The 26,802-nt window shown below is 51.0% G+C and overlaps 1 protein-coding gene across 1 annotated transcript in view; it reads right to left on the reverse strand.

Moving 5' to 3' along the window:
* The window catches only part of HS3ST3B1 (heparan sulfate-glucosamine 3-sulfotransferase 3B1), a 41,818-nt gene extending 15,891 nt beyond the window's left edge, over positions 1-25,927 (reverse strand). Inside the window, exon 1 of the mRNA XM_070393478.1 lies at positions 24,928-25,927. Coding sequence (XP_070249579.1) covers positions 24,928-25,481 — 554 coding nt within the window. The 5' untranslated portion in view covers positions 25,482-25,927. The remainder of the gene's footprint in view (positions 1-24,927) is intronic.
* Between the last annotated feature and the right edge of the window lie 875 nt (positions 25,928-26,802).

Raw genomic sequence — 26,802 nt, forward strand, 5'->3', positions numbered from 1 at the left:
GAAAGAAAAGTGGATAGGCCAGGCTGTGTGGCCTTGGGTAAGTTGCCTAAAACCTTTGAGCTGTCTTTCCTCTTCTGTAAAATGGAAATATCTGTCCTATTTTACACACACACACACACACACACACACACACACACACAAACACTGAAACTCAAATGTAATTTGTAGATGAATACGCTTTTACAGCACAAAACCCTACCCATGAGTAAGGTGGAATGAATCCATTTATATCCCCTCTATTACCTCCTTTGATATATGGCTCCAGATACCAGGAATATTTCTAGGGAAATACTGCTAAGGAAAAAGAAACACTAAATTGGTTCTTAAACTCAAAGTATCATGTAAAAACCAGTATCTGAAAGAGTCTCCGTTTCCTGAAATTCACCACTTGCTCTATGGAGAATCCCCTCTTTGGACTGTTCTTAGGACCCAGTAGGACCCTGAAGACAAAGACCCAGCTCCTCTCCTGGGTCCCCGGCACTGATGAATGGGATGGTCCCCTTGTGGGGACTGAGAAAATACTCTCCTCCCACCTTCCAGTTCTGGCTGGGCTAGGAAGTGAACAGACAGAGTACTGAGGAAACGTACAGTTTACTACAGATGCACATGCAGGGGTGCTATAAGGTCTGAGACCCACAGAGGCACTGGGCAGTGGAGGTTGAGTATGTCCTTATGGACAAAGGAAAAGGGGACAGTGATGGGATTTCAGAAGGAAGAATAGGCAATTTACAGGTAGCTAAAAAGAACAGCACACTGTGGCAGGCAAATTCTTGCTCAGCAACCCAGAAACAATGGGGCACAGTGGGTGGGGGGTTAGGTGGTGGGGGGATGGGATTAGGTGGGGGGAGGTTGGAGGGGGTGAGAGGGGTGAAGGAAATCCTGCTACCAGGCCTGCCTGGAGCCTCCCTACTTACCTCTAAGGTGCATGCGGTCAGATTCCCTCCCGGAGCAGGCCTTTCCCTCTGAATCTCTTAGGCAGGAAAGGGGGAGGGTTAAAGGTTCTTACTGAGTGTTTTGTGTCTTAACAACGAGCATAAAAATCAATACCCCAACAGGCATCGTTTTGGGGTCACAAAACTGTGGTCCCCTTTACAAGCTGAAGAGGAGTGGGAAATGAGGCAATCTTTAATACAAACACAGCCCACTTTGGAGGATTCTTCCTTTTTATAACATGGCAGAGAACGGGGTTTACAAGGAGCAAACCCCCCACAGTTTAGGGGGAAGAGGTCCGTCTAGGCTGATGAAAAGAAACAGCACAAGAGCTGAAACCGGACCCACCGGGAAGGCCTGATAGAATCACTCGCCTTCCTGCCTCCTCACCGTGGGGCCGGGAGGAGTTTGGGAAAAGAAAAACCCATCAACTCTTGACTTAAGTCCAAGATAATGGCTCCGTCCTGCTCCCCGCTTCCCTCCTCCTTCGACAAACAACCCCATTTTATGGTTATCAACTGAAAACAGTATAAAGTAAATTAGGTCAATAAAAATCTTGAGACAGAAGTTTGAGTAAAGCTAAAACAAAGGGAAATGAGTGCAAATAAACTTTCCTTATCACAGGCTTTAAATACTTCAAGAACATTTTAGAGGAGAAAAGAAGTACTTTCTACCCAGAGAGAACATCCAAGGGATTTGTGAACTTGGAGGATCTGCTGACAAAGAAAAAGCTGCTGTTTCTTATCTCGCCCTCCTCTTTGTCCTCAGTACTTCCTCTTGCCAGTTGGCTTGACCCAGTGTTTGAAGCCGACCAAAAGGTGTCCAAAGAAAATCAGCGACACGGCAATGCCAATGGGTCCTCCAAGGACGTCCATCAAAGCCCCCCTCGCAGACCCTTTTTGGAATTCTCGGCTTGGGAAGTAATGGAAGTTTCTCAGAGTCCACTTTCAGTAGGAGAAAAGGAAGACTAACTTCCCCAAATCCTCACTCATTCATTGTATGGTCAACCATTTCTTTTTTTTTTTTTTTTTTTTTTTTTTTTTTTTTTTTTTTTTTTTTAAATATATTTTATTGATTTTTTTACAGAGAGGAAGGGAGAGGGATAGAGAGTTAGAAACATCGATGAGAGAGAAACATCGATCAGCTGCCTCCTGCACATCTCCTACTAGGGATGTGCCTGCAACCCAGGTACATGCCCTTGACCGGAATCGAACCCGGGACCCTTCAGTCCGCAGGCCAACGCTCTATCCACCGAGCCAAACCGGTTTCGGCTGGTCAACCATTTCTTATAAATTTGCAATAGACTATTATACAGAGAAGTGCTTGCCTTGTGTGTTTCATGTCTAAGAACAGAAGATGGACGTGTTGGAGGCTGAAGCAATGATTAAATACTGTTATTTGAGGACATCCCTTCTTTATGCCGTACATGCTATGAGAACGCTTTGGCAGATGATATACTTTAGACGGAGCGCTCCCTCCCCACCCCACAACTCCCATAAGGGGACAAAACTGTAAGCACCAAGGAGATCAAATAACTAAATGGTTAGTGAGAGAGCTGTGAAGAATTGCAAGTAAGATTAGCCTTTTACCCTGCATTAGCCTGAATGAAAAACTAACCCTGTAACTATTCTTACTGGTTGGCCTAATGACTATTTATAAGAACAAAATGTTTGGTTGAAATGTATTGCCGTCTATGTTTTGTTTTGTTATTTGTTGGCACTGTGAATCTTAAAAATTTATATCTTCAAAAGAAATACAAGAAAAATAGCAAAACACCAGGCATAGGACACACTTAAAAATATTTGTTGAATGAAAGGAATGAGTGAGCAATGTATAAAGCTAATGACTAGGGGTCACAGTGTAACTATGTAAAGAGAATTGGGGGCAACCTGGAATAACAAATTGCCATTTGGGCCAGGTTTGAAAATGGTGATGATCTCAGTATCCCGACGCCCAAAGTTAATTCTAGAGCAACATTTATGTGTCATCAGACCTATTACATTAAGTGACACAATTACATTAAGAGGCCCTACCCATAAAGAAGGTCTTGAACCTGAATTAGAAGCTCAAGCAAAGAACAAGCACGGCATGAGACCAGTGTTCCTTATGTCTCCTGTGGGACAGAAGCAAGCTGTGACATATCTCACTCACAAACCTTGAATGCCCCACCTCTGGTGGCCGGTAATAAACCATCTTCCCTATTCAAACTAATAAGTGGTTGCAGTTAATAATGATGAGAAAATGGCTCTAATTAGCTGACTTATATTAATTACTATTCTACTTATTATTTTGATTTAATGATTATTAAATTCTGTCTTCATTCCCAGGTGTCCGTCAAGTGATGATGGGGTAAGATACCCCAACGCCTCTCACAGGAAGCAGGAAGTAAGCCGGCTAGAAATGTAAATGTAATATCTCTCAGGGGTGGTCAGGGAATCAGTGACAAGGCAGGTGTGAATGGATATAGGGATAATTCTCGCCCTCCTGGGACATACTGTGTATTTAGAAAGAAATTCCACACCAAGGAAGTTTACCCATAGATATTATTTACTTGGCCCAAAATGAGATATGCGGAAAAGCAGCACCCAAAATTTATGTCCTTTGAGACAGTCGAAGCTTCCTTGAGCTGGTCCTAAAGGTAAGGTGGAAATGAAGAAGTCAAGGACAAAATATACCTCAGTTTGGGAATATACGGCAGTAATTGAGCCATTTAGCTTGGACTGAATATTTTTGTCTGTATTTGTGTTTTTAGGAATGGTGGGCAATACTGGAAAGACTGGAAAACAAGCTGGGTTGCCCTCTATCTACACAGCTTCCACTCAAGACATTATTCTAAAAGCAAAACCTAGAAGCCAAATCGGCACCACCTCTCAGAATGTTGAGCCTACCACTGAAGTGAATTCTGCGCTCCCCACTTCCTTTCTCACCACTGCACCCAACTCTGCTTCACCCCAACTATAGACAAGGCCCTAGGATTCCTCAAGTGGGTCCTGAAGTTCCCTGCCCCCCACAGACTTCCCTCCTCCGAGAGCATTCTTTCCAGGCCTCCTCTGTCTAATACATTTCGATGAAACTCATCCCTTTCTCAGTCTGGGTTAGCAGTCATCGCTTCCTTCTCCCGACTACCACCCTCAACATTCTCCCTGCGCCACACACTCACACAGTTAGCACAACCTTTATCTATCTGCTGTTACAGTCCTGGAAGCTTGGAGGACTGGATTGTGTCTTATTTGCATTGTGGCAAAAATAAATGATTGTTAGGTGAATAAATGGTGAATGAATAATGAAGCAAGAATTTGAATTTGGTCTCAGAGACCATGAGAAGCCGCATGTGAATGGAGGTGAATGGCATGCAAATGTATTAGGAGCAGGGAGGCAGTGCTCCCAGCAGCACAGATGAAGCCGATTTGGGCTTTTAGCTAGTGATAAACTTCCTGAGCCTACTGAAGACTGATACAAGAAAATATAAAGACATTTTACTAGGTGTCCCAGCGGAAGCCGTGCACTGCTGGCTATCTGACTCCAGCCTTTTATTGCCTCTGAGATATTTTGCAACTCTGTAAATTATAGATAAGGTAGCAATGCAATAACATTCTTGACCATAGGCATGAGAATACATGCTTTTGGGTGGAGACTCTGGAGCTTTGGTTCTCCATCTCCCATCACATACTTCCTGCCTATTTTTGTTTTTAGTTTTTTAAAATTGGTTTCAGAGAGGAAGATAGAGGGAGAGAGAGATAGAAACATCAATGATGACAGAGAATCATTGATTGGCTGCCTCCTGCACACCCACCCCCTGGGGATGGAGTCCTCAACCCGGGCATGTGCCTTTGACCAGGATGGAAGCTGGGACGCTTTAATCCGCAGGCTAACGCTCTATACACTGAGCCAAATGGGGTAGGGCCCTACCTATTTTTATATTCATCTCGACATCCCTTTATTACAAGTAAACTTGCATTCTTTTGACTTCTCCTTTGAACCAAAGGTTCTCTCATTAACAATGAGTGAAATGATCATTAAGGAGATGTAATCCTTACCATTATATCTGGATGAGAGTCATAATTTTACCTTCTGTTTTTAGAAAAGGATTCTTTACCAAAAAGGCTGGATTAACCATGCGTTTCCTGGAAGCGCGCTCTCCACGCGGGGCATGGCCGCCCACCCTCTCTCTGGGACCCCAGGGCAGTCGTGCACTCTCTGTGCTGTGTGACTGAGGCTGGCCTCTGGGTGAAGGCTGACAGGAAGCTGAGGATCATGGCCAGCCATCTGAGAGCCATTTCTTAGGCCAACTCCTGGCTCCATATTACGATTCAGCTCTTCCTTGTCTTCATTGTCGCTCACATTTAGGTCTCATTTAAAGGCCACCCTAAGTACCTTTTCAAAAAGGTGGATACAAATCAATGCCATTCTGAAGATGCGACCGGGAGGAGGAGTGACAATGACCGAGCAGCTCATTTCAAACACATTTTGAAGGAAGAAAGTACCGCTAGTGACAGGTTAGATATGAGGAAAGAGTAGGAGCAAGGACCACCTTCTGCTTCTAAGCAAAGGTGACACTAAAGGGCTCTGAAATCAGCCACGTGAATTCCAGGAGCTTTCCATAGGGTGGGGGTCAGCGCAGACTCGGGGTGCTCACCCAAGAGCTGTTATAAACAAATGAAGACTGTGGTTTTCCTGTCCACGTGTGAAAACAGAAGCTGAGGGGAGGGGAGCACCAGCTCCTTGGTGAGAGACAGCTCCCTGGGCTGGAAAAGCCAGCTCTGGTCAGCCTGGGTGGGGTGGGGTGGGGTAGGGTGGGGACCATGGGAGGCAGGTGCCAGGAAGAATGGCTGCCTCTTTGAGCTGCTCAGGGGCATTCTCCCTGTGCTGACAAAGCCAAATAAAGATCTTAAGCTGCTACTTTCCCAAATGAGTCCATGCCCAGCCCTGGGGCTGGGAACACACAGCACTAAGCCCCTAAGCAAACAGCCTCTAAGGAGAGAACAAGAGGTGCCTCTGCTGCCCCATTAGCATGTTGGGGACATCAGCTCCGACCCTGCAGGACAGTTTTCTTGGGCAAGCTAACTGCACAGATTATACTGTGCTGGGAGGTGGCAGGATACCAGGTGACACACTGAGGAAGGGGTCAGGGCTGTGCAAGATGCTGTAGGCTGTGTCCCAGGGACCTCAGGGTGTCCCATGAATCCATCCAGATTTCTCTCTGCGACACAAATGCATCTGTCCAAGGAAAGACTCTTCCCTGGGCCCCTCCTTCTCTGGTGAGAGATGGTTCTCTTCATATTCAGAACAGAAATGGGGCTTATTAAATATCACAACAGACTGTTACCCTCGCCAACTGCAAAACAGGCATGAAATCCCACAGCACAGCACCACTCAGCTTTTAGGGACTGTGGTGTCTGAGAAGGGGATGGCCCCTCGATGCAGCAAAGGTGCACACAGCCCAGCAGCTCCAGCCACCACCGGGCCCCGGCCACCACCTGGTACGGTCACCACCTGGTACGGCCACCACCTGGCACCGCCACCATCTGTCCCCGGCCACCACTGGGCACAGGCCACCATCTGGCCCCGGCCACCACTTGGCCCCAGCCACCACCTGGTACCGCCACCCCTTGGCCCCGGCCACCACCTGGTACTGCCACCCCTTGGCCCCGGCCACCACCGGGCACCGCCACCACCTGGCCCTGGCCACCACCGGGCACTGCCACCACTTGGCTCCGGCCACCACTGGGCACCGGCCACCACTAGGCACTAGCCACCACCAGGAACCAGGCTGTCCTGGCCTGAGGCCTGGCCGAGAAGGTCCTCAGGAGGTCAGAGCAGAGCGGACACGCATTCTCCATCATGGAGAAGGGCAGCACCGCACTGAGGCCATGAGCTTTGCTCACCTCCGAGGCTCTGCCTGAGCTACCCTCCAAGCTTGGTGAGCACTGAGACAGGGAGCCGGCACGGGAAGGGTCTGCATGTGGTCTTGTGAAGCCACAGACACCATGCCGCACACGCCAAGCTCACGCAACAGAACAGGTGTGCCTCTGGGAAAAACCCAAGGTCCTCTCTCTTCCTTGGCCACGGGGTCAACTCGAAGACCTTCCCAACACTTTATCTACGAGAAAGTGCCGAACGCCTAGTCTCGCTGGCTCACTGAACCACCTTCTCCAGGCGTGTTGCTCCGTTTCAAAGATGGGGACGGGCAGGCTGAGGGAGGTTAGATCAGGCAATGGCGAAGCAGGGACTTGGACTCAGAATGTTCAACTCAGAGTCTCATGTCATCCTGCTTCTCAACACTTGTGAGAACCAAGATAAAATGCTCAAATACAATAGCCACCCCATCAGCCCCGCCCTCTCACCCGCTTCCTTTCTAAGGAGACCTTCGCCTTCCCTCCCTTCCGACAATGAAAAAGGTTTGGTTTAATTAATTTGGGGGATTATATAGGCTGTATATACTTGCGTGGAAAAACACTTATGTAAATATATAAACATGTACATAGAGAGATATGACCTTCGAACATGGGAACTAAACCTCTGTTCTCAGCACCTCTGCCCTCAGGCTCCATTTCCACTCAGCCCCCTGCAACCCTCACAACGCAGAAATTGTCAGAGTGGCCCTCCCCACCTCCCCGGGGCCTGTCGCTATTCCTAGTCTCTGCTGCTCGCTGAGTCCGTCCTTTTCCACTGGGCCAGGCTCCTGCAGGAGGGAACACGGCCCCTACCCCGCCTTGGGCTGCCATACAGCACGCCCAGCGGGCAGCCACTGGTGACACACACCCAGCCGGAGGGGAGGGGAGAGGAGGCGCCGGCTTTCCACCCCGCATACAGGTATGGACACACGGCTGACACACGGCTGCCCCCTCAGCATCCAGTGTGTGAAAGGAAAAGCGAGCTGGTTCTCCATGTCAGAGGCCGGAAGTCACAGCTCAATCTTTAGAAGCGGGGAGTTTCCCGAAGGTGTGCCAGGCCGAACAAGCCTCTCCAACCAAGAAACAAGCAGGCTGCCCCACTGGCACTGTGAAGCCACTGAGCGAGCCCGGGAGCCCAGCCAGGAGGCGGCTCCCCTTCCAGCTCATTAACCGTTTGCGCTCAGCATCACACGGGAGCAGCCGTGCAGCTGGACATGAAGTTAGCCTGGCTGCCAACCAGGAACCAGAGCGCTAAGTGTCCGAAGAGCAGTCCCGGGAGCACCCGCGTGCCCTCCCAGCAGCATCCTCCAGGCCTCCACACGGCTCCTTCTTTGCATTTTCTCTTCTGAACAATAAGGAAGAGAAAGGGGAGGGACACACACACACACACACACACACACACACACACTCATGCATGTGCACACATACAGACACACACACTAACGCACGCACACACTCATGCTTGCACACACGCCATCCCTGCGAATGGCCTGCACAGAGGGCTAAGCCTCGGTAAGAAGGGCAGCAGGCACTAATTGCACATTCAGAACAGGTGTGTGCCTGCAGAGCCACCACTTAATTACCAGGTTTGGCATCTTGGCACTGGCAGCCGGGCCCTCTCAGCCTCTAAGAATGCTGAAACGGAGCGTCCACGGGGCTGCTCCCTGCGTAGGTCCGAGGAGCTGAGAAGTGGAATTTCTAATTACATGGCTTTAGGCTGTACCCTAATGAGAGGCTCCGTCCGGGCAGGCAAACAGCAACCGGCTTGAGGACGTGGGCCCCGGAACATCCTGAGAGGATCCCAGCATTTGCCTTTTTTCTCGGTGGCACCTCCTCTGATCACCAGCAAAAGCAATTCCTGTTGAACGCTACTCAACGGCATCTTACAAATCCCACTTCCACGTTGAAACACTCGAGAGAAAAAAAGGCGCAGGATAAACTGTTACCCCATGATGGCAAGGCGCGCTCACAAGGCACCAACCCGCGATGCTGTCCAACCTCACCTGCATTTTTCCTCCGAGGGTCCTTCCCGGCAACCAACACACTTTTTCAAGTCAACCTCCCTGCCCTTTCCCTCGGGTTGCCTCTGCCAAGAAGACCCCTTCCCCCCTTGATCTTCACATAAACTCATTTATCTGTCAGAACCTTGCTTCGGTTGTCACCTCCTCTCTGAAGCCTTCCCAGGGGGACCCTCCCCCACCTAGACATTTAATCACTCCTCCCGCAGTATTTCTATGCCTGGAACTTCCTGTTTTTGTGTGTGCCATGCCCTACTGTAGTTGGTCTTGAACTCCCTCTGCTGCTATGTGTGCCATGCCCTACTGTACTCAGCCTTCTCTGCCTGCCTTCACTCTCACTCTCCACAGTCAGTCTCCACAAGGCAGAGCCCCCACTGGTACCCCTTCACCCCAAGAACACACAGAACTGCCTCTCTGACCCTCCTTCTTCCTGTGACGTCTTCATTCTGGTCACAGTGTCATCTCACAGGCCCATAAATATCCTCTTGCTCAGGCTTCCGCTCAACATCCTCTCTTTGAGAAGACCTCCTGCTAACAGTCCTTTTCTCCTGCCACCCTCTTCCCCATAACTCTATCCCCTCCCTCTGTCTTATTTCTTGTCATGGCTCCATCACTGGGTGAGACCTTCTATTTTTATTAGTTTACTTGTTTATTTGTTTCCTGTCCATCTCCCCAATAGAATGTCAGAAGCATGAGGGCAGGGTCAGTGCTAATAAAACAGGCAATAAAATCCATGAAATGGATAAAGCTTTGCATCTGCAGAGCCTGGCATAGAATAGATGTTCAAAAAATTAATAAAATCAATGTGCAACCATAAGAAATAACGCTGATAGCAGTGGACATACAAATACAGGGACACTAAGAGCTACACAAAATTGACTGGATTCCTCCCCAGTGCTCTGTCCCTGTTGCTGAATTCCAACGGACAGTCTAATCCCCAGGGTCCCCAGTGCCGGTCCCCTCCAGATTGTCTTCTCAACACACTCCACTGAGTAGAGAGAAGCCAAATCATCTCACAATGGAAGCAAAATGCACCAAATCCAAATTCAAATTTAACTGACAAGCAACCAGCGGCTTGGAAATTCTTTATGGGGCTCACTTGTTAAACATGAGTGGGGCTGACCTTTAGGACCTAAACCCAACTCTGAATTTGACTGGTGTGCTCACTTGGGAAGTGTCTTTTCCTGCAGCCCAGACCACAGCTGTCTGCTAGTGCTGGGTCCCCACCTTGAGCTTCCGGGACCTGCGACCTATTTGCCCCACCTGGGGGCTGAGCAACCCACCAATAGGTGACATGCCTTTGTGCTTCCCATCCCCCAAATTGATGTCCCCAAAAGACACCATTCGGATAAGATGAGGTGGCTCTGATGGAAGTCCTCAGAATGAATGAAAGCTTAAGTCTGGGGGGAGCTGGCACGTGTGCCCTCAGCAAATGCTCCTTTGACAGAACACAAGAGCCACGAGCCTGTCTAACTTCTCCTTCCAGCTGGGACTGAAAGAAAACACAACCCTGAAAACCCCTGTGCCTGACTGGACGTCCCACCAGAGGAGACCGATGGGGAGGAGGCGGCCATGCTCAGGGCCTGCCCCACGCAGGAGCTGCCCTCCAACCAGGAGCCCCTGGCTGTTCCCTCCAGAGCCCAACACCCTTGGCCTCTGGTCTCCCTCTTCTAAAAAGAAGTGGCTCTGGACCAGGGGATGCAGGGCTCAGCCACACTTCCTTGGGGAGCACAGTCGCTGTTACACACTCATATGGAATGCTCCCCAACTTACCCGAGTTCCTCCACAGTGAAGGGTGGCGAGAAACAGGCTCACTTTGGGAAGGCTGGGACCACCACAAACATGGCTTCTCTCTACTCGCAGGGTTCTGAGACAGGAGGGGAAGGCCTGTCCCCTGGCCAGAGAATGGTGGCCCCTGGGGTCCCCTCTCCACCTTGCTTACTAGGCTTGCTCAGAAGCCCCTCCCAAGAATGGTAGGGTTCCTCCCCCAGCAGGGATGGGGGTCAGGAGGCCCACAGGCTTTGCCAGCTGTTTGCTCCTGGCTTTGGGCTAGGAAGCTGGCGTTTGGGTCTAGTTGGCAGTTGGAGAAGAATGGCTCTCTCTCGCCCAAAACTTCAACCCTGAGAAGGACAGTTTGTGTTTGGGGTGTCATCCAAGTTACCAAAGAGGCAACAGGGAGAGGGCCGAGTGGGCGCTGTGATGAGAGAGGAAGCGTGTCCATCCCTTCTTGAGAGCACTGTCTGGACAAACGCTGGCTCTAGAACTGAGGGTCGCGCACAAAGCACCCAGCAGGGCTGTGTCGTACCCTCAGAAACCACCTGCATGTTTTCGTGCTTTCTCTACCTTGAACACCGAATTATTTCACTCTTCTCAACAATACATGAAAATAATTCCAATGCATAATTCATGTAAAGTCTCTGAATTTCTTTGGTATAGGAGTCAGCGCTGGGCCAAAAAACCCCTTCGCCAGTGAGATGAAGGCCCTGCCCTCCACAGAACACTGCACCTCTGAGCCAGCCTCCGGGCCTAGTTTCTCTTAATCCCCAACACTTCCTTCCTCTCCTCCTCCAACCGCCTGGGCTGTGCCATGCCTCTCTCTAGGCCAGTGATGGCGAACCTTTTGAGCTCAGCGTGTCAGCATTTTGAAAAACCCTAACTTAACTCTGGTGCCGTGTCACATATAGAAATTTTTTGATATTTGCAACCATAGTAAAACAAAGACTTATATTTTTGATATTTATTTCATATATTTAAATACCATTTAACAAAGAAAAATCAACCAAAAAAATGAGTTCGCGTGTCAGAGGTGTCATAGGTTCGCCATCACTGCTCTAGGCCTTTCCCACAGTGCTGCCCTGAACACCCTTATTTGCTTTCTGGGACAACTGGCTGACAAACTCCTACCCATACTTCAAAGCCCAGCTCAATGGTTGCGTCTCCTTTGAGTTCCCTCCTCTTGGCTCCCACAGCATTTCTCACTTTGTTCTATATTATTTCTCACCATGGCCTCTTGACCAAGAAAGTGATCTCCTCAAGGCATCTAACAACTGCTTAACATCCTATTTCCCAAGTACTTTCACACCCTTTGACCCATTCTAGGTGTTCCAACCCTGGGAGATGAAATCACATCGTGAATGAATGAATGGCAGACGCTGTGTTATTCCGTGAGTAGCGCCACTCGGATGTTCTGGCCATGACTTGGCAACAAGGCTGCGCATCATTGCCTGATTTTCACAAGGGCCATAGAAAGAGAGGGTGGGTATTAAATGTCCCGTTAAAAGAGCCGTAACTTTATAGGAAGGGAAGTGTGATAAGAAAGAAAAGCTAGTCGGGTCCAGGCAACCGAAGACCCTGCTGTGGTGTGAAACTGTTCCCTCCGCACCGTGTGACACGCCCTGGCCAGCACCTGGCCGTGAGCGGGCCGGGGCCCAGGAGAGGGGCCATCGGAACACATGTTAGAATTTCGCCAGATACGAGGAGTCCTTGGAAGTGTATCAGGAGATAACAAGATCGTTGTGGCAAGTGCAGAGTGCTTGGGAGGGAAACCCAGACGCTGCTGTAACTTAAGTTTTGTGCAAATACGTAAATGAATCCCTATCTCTCTGTAAAAGGTTCCGCTCGCCTTTTCCAGTGACACCTAATCGGAAAGTTTCCTTCGCTTCCGGTGTGACTAAGGAGCACTTTCAGAGCTGCCCTTGGCCCCAGACACAAAAAGGGAAAGTGCACGTTGAAAAAATAAGGCAACCGTCCAGTGCACAGCTCAGGCTCAGGCCGTGTGTGCGGGGCCTCTGCATCAGGCCCCTGAGCAGTCCCGCTGGTGCTGCCATTAAACGCACACAGACCACAGGCTGCGCCCCGCAGGGGGGGATCAAAGCTTCGCCTCTTCCAACACAGCAGAGGGCCTGCTCTGTAAACAGCTCGGAGAGGAGCCCTTACCTTAGAGAAAGGGCACCGGCTCCTGGGAGGAAAGCGGAACCGCAATTAGCCGGCCCGGGCAGGGCAGCAGGTGGGAGCCTGAGGCCCACGGCAGGCCCGGCCTTGCACCCCCTGCCCAGCGCCCCTGATTTACTGCAACCCCGATTTCCCCCCTTTACTCCTTTCGCATAATCCCCCCAGGTGCGGGTGCGGGGGTGCGAACACGTGGGTGTGAGGTGATGTCTCAGGAGGGAGACTATGGAGTCTAATCCTGTTCCCAGGCTGGACAGAGAGGGCACAGGGCAGGAAACCCTGGAGACCTGCTCTGCTAACCGCCCCAGGTGGCCGCTGGCCCGGCAGCCTCCTCCGGTTACCGGCAGGTACTGAATGACAAGGGATGGTACTCAAGGAAACTTTGACAAAATTAATCAGGTTTTTGTGTGTTTTGTTTTGAGCTATGGTGCTTCTAAGGGCCTTTACTATGCTAACATGGAACTATTTAGATATTTTTTTGTTTACAAATCACTTATACATTTTTTAGGACATTTTGTTCCCTGAAGAAACTTGAGATAGTGCTTCTCAAAGTGTGGTCTGCCCGCAGTGTCTTCAAGGAGGCAGAGGAGGTGTTTGAAGCCACCATAAGTGATCGACAGCATTCCAACATCCAGGCTCTTATCAATGAACTCCCTGGAGAGCACAGAGGACTGTGGTGCAGCACGTTTGTGGCAGGAGGTAAAGGGCACAGGGTGTGTGTAGTCACCCGCAGTAGGACAGCGTATCGTCCACAGCAAGTGGGGAAAGGTAGTCCTGTGCCAGGGTTTGCTGAGTGCCGGTTCAGGAAGCACTGGTGGGCCATCCCCACTGTACACTTGAGGATGTTGACACCAGAGATAGAGGGACTTGCCCAAGTTCACAAAGCATCCATAGCCAAAGGCCAACCCCATTTGGGGGCCACATGGGAGAAGAGCCCATTAAAAAGCACAAACAAACATAAAATTAAAAACAGGAGAAGCATGTCATTGAAAATGATTTTAAGATGGTGATTCTAATTTTAACTGGCATCCAACTAGCCGACCTCTATGCAGCCTCTCCCAGGATCGCTACAGAGTTGTAAAGTAAAAACTTAGACAAATAGGAAAAAAACAAACAAACAAAAAACTTCATTCCAAAATCTAACAAAAATGTCCATGATAAATGGAAATTCAATCCTGAAATAGTGCATGCCTAAAAAAGGGGGGTGGGGGGGGACCAGTCTGTAATTCCCACACTGTCTGGCATTGGCCCAGACCTCCTGGGAGTAGCCAAGTAACAAGGGAGTGAAGCTGGCTGAGTGTGAGACAATAAGGATCAGTGGGGACTCTAGCAAACAGAAGAGAACCCGCCCCATTCACAGTCACTGCTGCTGCTCTTCAGGTCCAGCCAGTTGCTGTCTTAATAAAAGAAGCAGAAAAGCTGCTTGTTGTGAAATCTCTGAATCTGTCAATATTGGTGATGAATTTACATGTTTTTAAAAACATACAAATATTCACTCTCGGATTTCCTTTACAATAAGTCCAAACAGTCATAACTAATTTGTGGTGGTAAAAGGTGGGATAGTGGTTATCCCTGGAACAGGAACAGTGACAGGAAGGGAATATGAGGGCGGCCTTGGGGTTCTTGAATGGCTCTTACACGGGTGTGCTTGCTTTGTGAAATTCACCAGGCTGCACAGTTCTGAGTTGTACACTTTTTACAGTTATGTGCATACAAATTTGACTAAAAAACCCACACGCCAGATTTTTAAGTAAAATTTGATGTCGGATTTTCTTTAAATAATAAAGAAAAGAGAGAACACAATACTTTTAAGAAATGATGGAGAAAGTTTTGGGAAAAGTAGAAATAAGGCCACGTTGAGAAGTGGTGAAGAGAGCAGCATCCTTACAAATGCCGGATCTTGCTGGAGTTTCACCTTGTGTGGACCGAGTGCTATGGACCAGTGCTTGAAGCACAGGATGCCACCAGAAGGGCCAGTGTACATCGTGGGGCCTGGCATGGGCCAAGTTGCAGAGCAAGGCCCAAGTTCTTAGACAAGGACATAATTTGGAGTGGGCCAGGTGTACTCTATGACTAGACCTTCTACACAACTGGGACACAATAGGATGTCTCCACAGGGCGGGGCAAGGGTGTTCAGGTGTCAGCTAAGGAAGCAATGATCCAGACCCACTGGCGTGAGTGCTGAGGGTTTCAGTGTGATCCTGAGATCTGGATGGTGTGGGCATGATGGGGAGAGTGTGAGCATGGTGGGCAGCTTCAAGGAACAGGTGAGAGAGAAGAGATGGGCTGGCAAGTGAGGAAACGGAAGAAGGCTGTGGTCACCAAGGGGCATCAAATGTACAGATTTTGTCGTTGGAGCAGGGGCAACAGGGAAGATGCCACAGTGACAGGCTGGTGCATGGATGACATCATGAAGGCTGCATCATCAATGCAGATGTCTTAGCAACAGAGGGGGCTGAGGACTGAGTGTGGGGAACTAAAGGAAATGACAAAAAAGAGAGAAAATACATAATCTTCGGCATACTTTTATATTGAGTTGTGGAGTTACAAGGGCCCTCAGAGATGTAATAGCTTCAAGAGGCTGAGCCACCTATGGAGACAGCTGATGACCCTAGGCAACCTCTGTGAGCTTCCCTTGGCTGCTCTTCAAAAGGGGGGAAATCACACAGAAAGGACCACTGCTGAGATGCCATGAGCACCAGCCACTGTCCTGCACACAGCAGGTGCTCACTCATCTACTGCATCAGAGTAACCGGTATCCTCTCTCCTACTCCTGACCTCCTTAGCTCTCTTTGGAAGCTCCTGGAAAATTAAAATACAAAGTCACATTTCTTATTTGTACTATTGCATCATTTTACCACATGCTTCCTCTTTTCCATCGTTAGATTTATTAGTGATTCGGCAGGACTAATGATTTTTTTAAGTCAGTGCTTACATTGCTTTGAGCCTGTAGATTTTAGTTCACGGACTAGCAGGCCCCTGAAGGACAAGTTCATGTCTTGTACTTCCTTAGCACCACAAGTGCTGCCCGGTATAGCACATGGTGAAAGTGCTCAAACAGGGCATGTTTACAACATGAAACTACTCTGTATGAGACTATAATGATGGGTACTTGCCATCATACATTTGTCAAAAGCAGTAACATGTGCAGCATCAAGAGTGAACCCTAATGTAAGCTATGGACTTCAGATGATGATGACATGTCACCGTCAGTTTATCGATAGTAACAGATGTTCCCCTCTGATCCTGCATGTTGATAGTGGGGGAGGCTGTGCTTATGCGAGGCAGAGCGTATATAGGAGTTGTCTTTTCACTCAATTTTGCTGTGAACTTAAAACTACTCTAAAAAATAAAGTCTGTATGTTTTTTAAGGTAAGAACTATTATAAATCTTCGTTTGATAAGTGAAAAAGTAGGTCAACGTGATGTATAAGAATGTATTATTCATTGACAATAGAAAAAGACTTCAAATGGTCACCTTTCGCTTCCTCCATTAAGCATTTCAGGTCAATGACATAAATGATGAGCTAACCGCCCCCTCCCCCCCACACCCATTCGCTTGCTTGGGTCTTCTGTAAAAAGCTCTTGGCTGGGAACAGGATGTTTACTTTTTTGTGCATCTGTGTTAACTGGCAGCACTAGCATATGCTAAGTGCCTGGAGACTCTGAAACAATCAGACAGGAGGGCACCAGGGACCCAATGAACAGCACACATCAGAGGAATGGCTGGCTGAACCAGGATGAGTTTGCAGCCAGAGAGACAGGAGGGGGAAGGAGTCCTTTCAGCTAGGGAAGGCACCAGGAGTGCTCTGGCGGGGAATTACTGTTCTCTAATTGTAGGCTCAGTGTGTCGTCTCCTGGGGGGAGCTACTTTAATGGATGTGTGGACCAAATCCTGCATTGTCTCAACAGCTCCTGCAGCAATGAGCGACGTCCCATGTGAGCTTCCTGCCCTTTAACACAGGCCACCTCCTGCACCGCTGCAAACCTTCCAGAAAGCAAGGCTGTCTCCTGCAAATCCACAACAGAATCAATTCCCAGCGCCAGCCGTAACTCCCCTCCTGGCTGGAGGCGTTTTTTTCAGGCTGTCCTTCCTCCTGGACAGGACTGGAGAAGGTGAGCTGGTCAGTACCCAGAGAGAGCTTCCAGCCCACCCTGCAGGCCGAGGGTGCAGAAAGGGGCTTCTATGTTGTCCAAAGGGGAGCCATCCATGCCCCTGAGGAGAGGGCAGCTTGAGGCTGTGGGCCGAGGGCTGAGGAAAGGAGAGCGACCAGGGAGTGTGTGCCCCAGGGGTCCTAGGGATGCAGACTAGACGTGCTGGGAGGAGAAATGGCACCTGAGCCGCAGTGCAGCGGAGATTCCAGAATCGGAAGGGAACGTGAGTCCTCACTGCTCTGCCCAACAGGAGCAAACTTCAGACCAGAAGCACCTCCCCTCCACGAGACAGGGGCATTTGTGCAGGGGTTAGAAGAGGCCGAGAGGAAAGGAAGGGAGGAAGGAAGGAAGCACAATAGATCAGGGGATAAGCTCGGCTCGGAAGGCGAGGGCGGTGCAGGGCCAATTCAGCTCCGAGAACCGGAGGCCGTGCAGCCGGGAAGCCCGCTCCGGCCGGGGCGGGGCTATCGCGCAGGCGGGACACCATTGGTTTCCAGGCAGCCCCTAGAGCCAATCGGTGCAGGGCATGGCCCTCGGGCCCCGCCCACTGCGAGCGCGGGCCGCTACACCGGCTCAGCCCAACAGGTGAGGCCGGAGCGCGGCTCGGGCTGGTCACGTGGCCGCGGCCGGCGACCCGGGACGCAGGGCAGCCCCAGGCCAGGTCTCGGGCCCCGCCCCCAACGCCCGGCGGCGCGACCATCTGTCTCCCGGGCGCAGCCGCGACCAGATGCCGCGGCCCCACGCGACAGGGCTGTGCAGCCTGATCCGGGCCCGGGGCCGCGGAGCCATTTTCTCTGCCGCGGGCTCGGCCACCTCGGGAGCCGGTGAAAGCGAACGCCCCTCCCGCGGCACAACAGCCCCAGACACGTGGCCGCGCCGGGCCTGCTGGGGCCATGCTGGCCACTTGGTCCCCACGCCTTTCTCGGCCCCATTCATTGAAGAGTGCGGTGAAAAGTCTGCTTCTTCTCGGTCCCTTCCCCACGTTTTCGCTCTCCATTTGCTTCCCAAGCCCCGTGGGGCCCAGAAGAACCTTCCGGCATCTGATGGGTTTCTAAGCCAGGGTGGCCGTGTTCCGAAGTCCGGGCCAACCATTTGGGAGGAAACAGCTATTCTGCATCATCGGCCCCCAAGCTGCTTGGCGAATGCACGTGCAACAATTCACATTCTGGCCAAAAGCGTTTAAAAGTGCTGATCTCGCCTCAAGAAACAGTCCAGCTTCGGCTTAAATACAATCAATTTGATGTTAAACCGGAGACTTATTTTAACACATTTGCTGTATTTAGAAGAAAAATATTTTATCCCAAGAGCTCATCTGTTCTGTAACTAATTTATCAACTTACAGCCACGGTGAATACATGTGGTGTATATACACATAATTTTATAACGACTGTAAAAAATATGAATTCCTCCCTGGCAAAAACTCTTTAACCAACTCTCTGCACAGATCCACACAAATAATTTTAACACTTGGGTTGCGGGTGAATTTCCCGCCAAAATATAAGATGGCGCGTTAAAATGCCTATATCTTTTGAAGTATGGGTTCGATTGAAATGAAATATTTGGTAATACGCAGTTAAAATCGGCCCGAGTTTACACGTTTCCCGCACTCCACCGCAAATCTATATGAACCGAGTTTAAGATGGCTCCCGCGGAGTACGCGCAATTCACGCGAGCCGACTTAACTCGTTTCCCGCAACCCAAGTAGCTTTCTTCAGGAGGCAAACAAATTTTGTCAGTACAGCTTTACTATTTAAACATGTTTCATCCATGACACACTGACGTAAAATGTTTAATGACCCAGTAACTTACGCTATTTTTAATATATGAAGTCACAGAAGTGGGCATTTAAAGAAAGAATTTAAAATACAGATATAGCTTATAGGAAATTACCAGCACTGGTATCTCTACAAAGAAAATTAAAGAGGGGTCTATTAACATTTGGCAGTGTTTTAACACAGAGCCTCTGACTGCAATGAAAATTATTTATCATCATATTATTAAGCTAGTAATTGCTCCTCACTTCCTGAACTCTTCCCCAAACCTAAAATCAGAAAGAAAATTCAAGAAACACTAACATCTGTTTTATCTGTTGTTAGATTTCAGAAGAACATGAGAGTTCTAGCAGGTAATGTTTAAAATATTTTTTAAAGTTTCATGCTCTACTTACAAGTAGTTTTCAAAGATATCAGTATCTCATTTCTTTTCCATCATGGGAAGTGTTTTCATTTGAGGTAGGCAGCATCTTGTATTCATTACCCTTGAAAATGTGCCACATACTTGGGGAATTCATCTTGCTGGGATTCCTGGCTATCCCAACAGCCGCGGATGAACTGTCCCTTACTGTCTGAAATCACAGACTGTTAAATGAGAGAGATAGCACCCTATTTGGAAACTAACTCTATTCACAGCAAAAGAAATGTTCATTATGCTCTGCCTGTAAAGTGGACATTTTGTGCTGTCAGTCAACTTAATTTCCATGTTCATAGAGTGAGAACATAAAGTATTCAGCAACTACTGACAGAACACAGCAGACAAGCAGTCTAGTCAAGTAGCATTTCAGTTCTGAGCTTTAAATAAATGCCACTTCCCTGATTCATAGCACTGACTGACTGATGGGTTTGCTTTAAAATTTTTGGTGCACTTTTAATTCTAAAGAGTTTTAGTGATTCTTATAGAGCCAGAAAACCTTATGTCCCACGTGTTTTAAACAAAAAGGTACATCAGCATACAAATTTGGAATGAGGTTTTGTGACATACTGATTTTTCAAAATAGCTCAAAGTTTTCCTGCAAACAAAAATAAAACACCAAACTAGAAAAACAGAAGCTGTGACAGGTCACTTTACAATTTCAAATAACAAAACTTTAACTGGAAATGTCTTTTTAAAATAATAGTCTCTATTAAATTGTAAATGTTCAATAATCAGGCTCCATTAAAAAAGGCAAAATTTACCCTTGTCAGCTTAGTCAATTTGTAGCACTCTCTTTTAATAGTTTTTAAGACATGGGCACAGCCTAATTTTTAGAGACCTGTTCAATAATAATACCATTTGGAAAATAATACGTGTAATTTAAATTCACACATTTCAGCATTTTATTTATTTAAAACAAATAGGTTGCTATTAAATATTGACTATTTTATTAACTGAGCGCGTCTGGGAAAACACTTATGATTAGGTTAATTTATGTTATATTTTCCCCTCAACTTGTAAAAGATTAATCAACCATTTTATGGTCTAATTTAGGTGCCTAATTAAAAACAGAGTTCAACACATGCTACACCGTCTTGCTAATAAATCCTGACAGCTTTGTAACATGATGGTTCATATTTCAAATTGTTGCATATAAATGTAGAATTTTGATCTTCACCCAGGAGCCTGAAGTGAGTTACATACTTGGTTTAAGCTCCAGGACTGAAAATACAATTACTTCAAAAAGGATTATCCCCAATCAGATCTTATCTCAAACATCCCTTCATGAAGAGGAAAACAGTCTTTGCCACCAAGTTGTTAGAAACAGACTAGGAAAATAGGGGAGAAGTTAGATTTCTCAGCATTTATTGAATTAAAACGGTAGGAAAACTTGCTACTTTCAGCTATTAGCTTTCAGGAGGGAGTTTTTCTGAAGTTACTGGGTTTCAAAATCTAAGTCTAAAGAAATCTACTCAAAGTTTGGTTACAGTTGTCTCCTAGTTAAATATAAGTTTTGTCTTGACTCGTGGCACTGTATTTCTTTTAAATGAATAAATTTACTCCCAGAAGTTTTAGAGCATCTCTTTTAACCCCATGTCCTCCACACCTCTCAGCCTTACAAGGGGGCAAAGGGAAGAGAATAAATCTATTCTCAGGAGGGACCTGTGTTGTTTTCTCAGCCTTTACACTTGAGGGATATTTTTGTCATTTTAATGACTCCTTTGACTCCAACTGTCCAGTCCAGGCAGAGAAAAGAAACTGCCATGGTGATGTAATTACCCTCACTCTAGTCATAAACCCACTCTGGTCAAGCAAGGAGCCTCTTCTGAAGCTGATATTTTTTTAAAGTGAATGACAAAGTGAGCAATGCACACTGAGGTCATGGAGTACATTGGAAAGCTCAAGCTCTTTTACAGCAAACCCAGTTTTGAACTTGTCATATGTCACCACCATCATGTTTTTGGTCTCTTAAGCGAGGAAGCATGGCACAGAGCAACCTGGAGCAGGACTGCCGAGGTTAGCACATTAGCTAGCCATGTACTAGCTGGGACAACTTGGGCAAGTTGCTTAACTTCTCAGTGCCTGTGTGTTTTCATCTATGAAAGTACCTACTTCATAGGATTGTACTAAGGAATACATTTGCTAATTCTGTAAAATTTGAAACAATACCTGGCACATTGGGAAAACATTCAGGAATGTTACCTACCAGCATTATACACACACACACACACACACACACACACACACACTTTTTTTTTTTTTTATTAACATGGCCACATTATTAGTGTCAGGTTATTTTGTGCAACCAACAATGAAAAGAAGAGTCAAGATGGGGAATGAGTTTCTGCTCTGGAAAGTTTAAGGCACATTTCTAGGTAAAAATTAATAATCACACTATTTGGCTAACTTAATTCCCAAACTGGTATCATTATTAACATGTGTGAAAATCTACCAAACTTACACCAAGTCAAAAAGAGAGATATTAAAGCATGTATCTATTTAAGTTTAAGTCAATATTCAGAGCCTAAATGTCAGGTGTGTGCTTTCTCCCCGCTGGCATCTGGGAGGCTCACAGCCCCAGAGCTCTCAGCCACCACCACAGCCAGCCAGGGAAGGGGCAGGCCTGTACCTCACCCCACGCGGTGCTCACCGGCACATGCCGAGTCTGAGAGGCCTGAGTGAGGAAGAGAGCTGGATCATAAGCTGAAGAAGCAAACCCACATGAGTCTTATCCCCGACTAACACATACTCAGGTTCCGGGGCAGATGGGCCGGGGGAAGGGCGCACTGACTTGTAAGTAGGTAGGGCAGCGGCAGAAAGCTGCTGCTCTCTGGCTGGTGGCGAGGTCAGCTCCGCGTCGCTGTGACCAGGGCCGCCTCCATCCCACAACCGTCAAACCCACAACAGTTCTGGCCGAGGAAGGAACTACAGTCAATTTCGGAGACTTCATGCAAATCCGCGCAGGCCCAGGCTGCTGGCGAGGCCACAGGAAGGACCGGGCACCAATCGATGAAACCCACACAGGACTTGGCACAGGCAGAGCCAAGATCTGCTCCTCCGACCAACTATGATGCCGACACTCGGGTTCAGCCATCCATGCCCGTAGTTTTATCACGCCTTCGAAATGCCGAAATGCTTTCAAAATGTTCCCCCTCTCCTATTTTCTAGCTGTGAGGACTTGTTTGAACCACGTGTCTGACTGCAACTCCCAGGTTAATTATTATCTGTGCTCGTCTCCAATCTGCTGCCCGCCTTTAGGGACCGCGGGGAGATACCAGGGCGCTCACCTCTGGCGAGCACCAGGGCTTGCCCAGCCGGGAGGGCGAAGGGTGCTCCCTGGCACCGGGTTTAGCAAAAGCGTCTGGGACAGACGTCTCCTCCGGTGTAGTTACAGAAACTTAAAACGGCCGCTTTCAAAATAATTGTAAGTCTACACATTTGCTCAGACATCCCGAAAATTCTTCATTAATTAAAATGTGTTCATTAAACAAGGCACTTAAATTAGTTCTTTCTTTTTCCTTAAAAACACCCACTAGCCCAGCGGCCGGCGTGTGCTGGCGCCGCCCGGAGCGCCGGGCTAGAGGGGAACCGCGGTGCTTCCAGGGTGCGCCTCCCGCCGCGCGGGCCAGGGGTCGCAGCCGCGGGCCGCGGGCCTCCTGGACCGTCCAGCCCGGCTCATCGGTTTAGGGAGATGCTGGGGTGGGGGAGTGCTGAGGGACTTCCCGCCTCCGGCGTCCGGGCCCCAGCCCTCGCGGCCCCCACGCCCGGCGGCCTCGCTCACCCCGCGGCCCGGGACACCCGTCCCCCCCGACTCCCGGCTGCGCTCGGGTTTCCAGAGCGACTTCGTTCTTTATTCCGCGGTTTTGAGTCAATCAAAAGGAACGGAGCAGGTGGCGGGCAGCAGCCTAAGAGACTGAATCTTCCTGTGGGGATTTCCACAGCCGGCCAGGTGCTTTCAAAGCCGGCTGACGTGGGAGATTGTAGGTTCCTGCCCGTCCTCCCGGCCCGGCCCGGCCCGGCCCGGCCCCAGGCCCGCGTGTCTGATCTCAGCGCACACCGGGCGCCTCCAGCCTCCGGCGAGTTCCGACTGGAAGGGCACCAGCGATCCCCTGCCGCCGGCCCGGGGTCGGCACCAGGAGTGGAGCAGCGGCGGTAGAATAACAATGGGATCGATGACAATAGCTAACAGCCAGAGCGGCCCCACGTGCCAGCCAGCACCTGCCCGCCCCAGCGCACCCCGCCTCTGCGCTCCGCTCCGCGGAAACCCGCACGCCCCCGCGGCACCTCGGGGAGCACTGGGGCTCGGCCCGACTTAGCCAGCGGCCGGAGCCAGACGGGAGTCCGGGCGTCCTTGTGAACAGCCGGTGCCCAGGACCGGGACGGTGGGAAGGTGACTGCCGGGCTGGCTAAACCTCGGGACGGGGGCAACTGCGGACAATGAAAACATCCAGGACAAAAGGGAGTGGGGGGTGGGGGGTGGGGGGCGAGGGTGGGAACTGCGGCTTTAATCCCCTGGGTCAGCCCCTTTTTATCTCCCATCCTCCCCAGGGGCCGAAAGGGGGTTGGGGGCCGGGAGTGAAGTTCGGTTTGACTCTCCCCTTTGGTTTTCTGAGTCCCGAGCCTCTAGGAGGCTCCTCGGGCCTGGAGGGCTGCCTGGGACACGACTGAATCTTGCCTGTAACGGGTGGGGGAAGAGGATGGCTGGCGACGAAGTTTCCGAAGGAAGGCGGGAGTCTGGACCCTCGGCTCTCCCGCGTCTCACCGGAAGCTGGACCAACCCAACCGCTCACCCAAAAACCGGGCAGCGGCGGGAGGCGTTGGCGGAGGTCCGGGTTACCCGTCCCTTTAGAACCGGACCCACGACCCGACTCAAGAACCGAGTTTCCGGAAACCCCGATCTCCGGGCAACCACATTTCTTATTCAATGGACCCCCAATATTCTTCGCACCCCGACGTGTAAAGGGCCGGTGGAGTCCAGCACCCAAGCCGGGAAGGCGGAAACCGGCGGCCGTGCCGGGGGCGCCCGGATGCCTGCCCAGACGCGCGCCGCTCCCTCCGGCCGCTGCAGTGCGCGCCTTTGCCCGACAGGGACCAGCACCGCTCCACGATCCGCCCGCAGCGCGCCCGTCCGCCAGGCGGAGGCGCGGGCCACCCGCCCAGCTCACTCGCCCAGCCCGAGCTGCTCTCCAGAGAAGCGAGTTTGACCCTCTTGGGGTCCGGATTCCGGCAGGGAGGAGGACTGTAGCAAAAACGCGACCAGACTCCCCGCGGCCTGAGCGGGACGCCGTCCCTCCCACCCCACGACCCCATAAGGGGAGCAGGGGCTGCTGAGAAGTTGGTCTAGGGCGGAGGCCGCGGCCGGCGGGGCGCAGCACGTCCCGAGCTCCAGAAGCAAACGCCAGCAACACTGCATTGATTCCTTCGGGACGCGGGGTGCCACAGTTAGAGGGCTGCGAGCTTCCTGGAGCGCCATCTCAGTCGCTGTACCCCTTCTTTGCGGAGAGCTCTCCTGATTATTTCTAGGGTACTGTGGGCCACTGAGCTGCCAGAGCTCCTCGAGAAGTTTCTATGGGTTGTGGCAAGAATCTCCCCGACCCCTCCAAACACTCCGTACCGCGCTGGGGTGGGGCGGGCCAGCACCGCGCATTCGTTCTCTGCCCCTCTCCGCCCCCAGGGGTTCGGTGGTTCAAGACGGTACCCCAGTCACTCCCCCAGCACAAGCCACGTCTCCCTCCTCCCCCGTTATGGGTAGCAGCTGGCGCCTCTGGCCCTGGCCCTGTCGGGGAAACTCACCGGTACCAGGCGAGGCCCTTGTCGTAGCTGCGGTCGAAGAAATGGGGCTCGGCGCCCACGGCGCGCACGTCGGGGTGCACGCGCAGGAACTCGAGTAGCGCCCGCGTGCCGCCCTTCTTCACGCCGATGATGATGGCCTGCGGCAGCTGCTTGCTCCCGGACCCACTAAAGAAGCTGGAGATGGGGCTGGGGGAGTCCGGCGCCTCGGGACTCTGCTCCTCCTGGCTCGTGGCGCCCTCGGCCTTCTCCTGGGCCGCAGCCAACGGGGTGGCTGGTACTGTCTGGAACAGCAGCCTGGGGAAAGCCCGGTCGGGACCCGTGGCCAGGGCTGGCGGGTCGTGGACGGCGCGGGACCCCGAGCCCAGCAGCAGCAGCCCCGGCGCGGCGGCGCACGAGCCGGCGCACGAGTACAAGAACATGTAGAGCCAGATGCAAAGCATGGCGAAGAGCAGCGCGAGCTTCCTCCTCACCGGTGGCGGGGGCGCCTGCGGCTGGGGCAGAAGCCAGCTGGGGACATGGAGGCAGGATCGGCTGCCGCTCAGGCGCTGCCCCATGCGCTGCCCGCGGGCGCGGCGAGGGGCATGGCTCAGCACATGGCACTGGTCCCGCCGGAGCCGTGAGCGCGGAGAGGGTTCCTTGGCCCTCCGGACTCCCGGTGGGTGGGTTTATTGCACCCGTGCGCCCGGGGCCACCGCTGCTGCTCCTGCTGCTCTTCCCCAGGTGGCGGCAGCAGCTGTAGCGGCCGCGGCTTTTGACATGTTGCCCGGGAGGAGCCGCAACTGGAACGAAAGTCGGGTGGCGGCAACTGCTGGCCTGGGGATGGCTCTTACGGCGCGACGGCCCGCTCTGGGGCAGGAGAACGCTGCGCTCCCGCCTCCTGGCCGCTCGGACGGTGCGTACGGCCGCTGCCCGGGGCTGCCTCCTCGCTGCCCTGCGAACTGCTCCTGAGAGCAGCCCCGGCACTTCCTCGCTGAGGCTGCGAAGGAGAACTGCGCAGGAAGAGTAGAGACCGAGGTGGAGTGGGCGGGCCCGGCCACCCGAGGGACAGGCCGCTCCACCTACCAGAAACCAGGACCACCATGCAAATACAGCAGCTTCGCTGAGGCTGCAGCAGCCAACCAGCTCCCGGAAAGTGGGGGTGTGGAAAGAGTTTGGGGCGGAGGAAAGTTGTCGGGGGTTTCTATTGGCTGCAGGATCTGAAGGGCGGAGCCAGGGACTGGTGACAGGAGCCGAGGGAAGAAGGATGCTGGCATAACCCGGCGCTGGAAAAGGACAGACCCCACCGAGTGGTGCACTTCGGCACCCGAGCGCATTTCCGCACTCGCTCCCCGAGCGGAAGCCTTGGCTGTAGTTGCCCTTGTGTCGGGACGCAGTCCCATCCAGTTGTTTCATGGGCGGGCTCCCGGCGCGCGCGCGCGCGCGCGCGCGTGTGTGTGTGTGTGTGTGTGTGTGTTGCGCAGTAGGGAGGGGGTTGGAGAAGCAATAGTCAGGAGGGACATGCAGACCCCAAACCACCCATTGGCTGGGAGGGGAGGGGAGGCGGTTTATGAAGTTCAAGTGGAAAGCGTATTTGGAAATTGCTGTCAGATTTTTTTTAAATGTCTTTCTTTCTTATTCTTTACCAGGAGTTGATCTCTCTAGGCCGGCCCGGTTAGCTGGGATCGGTGCAAACTGCCCTCAGAAAAAAATCTTCCCCAGTTGCCCAAACTGCTGGAGAAAGATGAGGGTGAAGGGGGTGAGGGGTTAACAGGGAGATAAAGGCTGGTAAAATGTTTCCTGGTGCAAAAGTGAGTGTGAAAGTCATGTGTAGAAAGTTTTGTCGGGATATGAGTTTCTTGGGGACATTAAGTTGAAGAAAATGTTCAATCCTCCCTT

This window comes from Myotis yumanensis, unplaced genomic scaffold (genome assembly GCF_028538775.1).
Source record: "Myotis yumanensis isolate MYYU_CA2020_CCGP unplaced genomic scaffold, mMyoYum1.0.hap1 SCAF_16, whole genome shotgun sequence".
Classification (NCBI taxonomy): Eukaryota; Metazoa; Chordata; class Mammalia; order Chiroptera; family Vespertilionidae; genus Myotis; species Myotis yumanensis.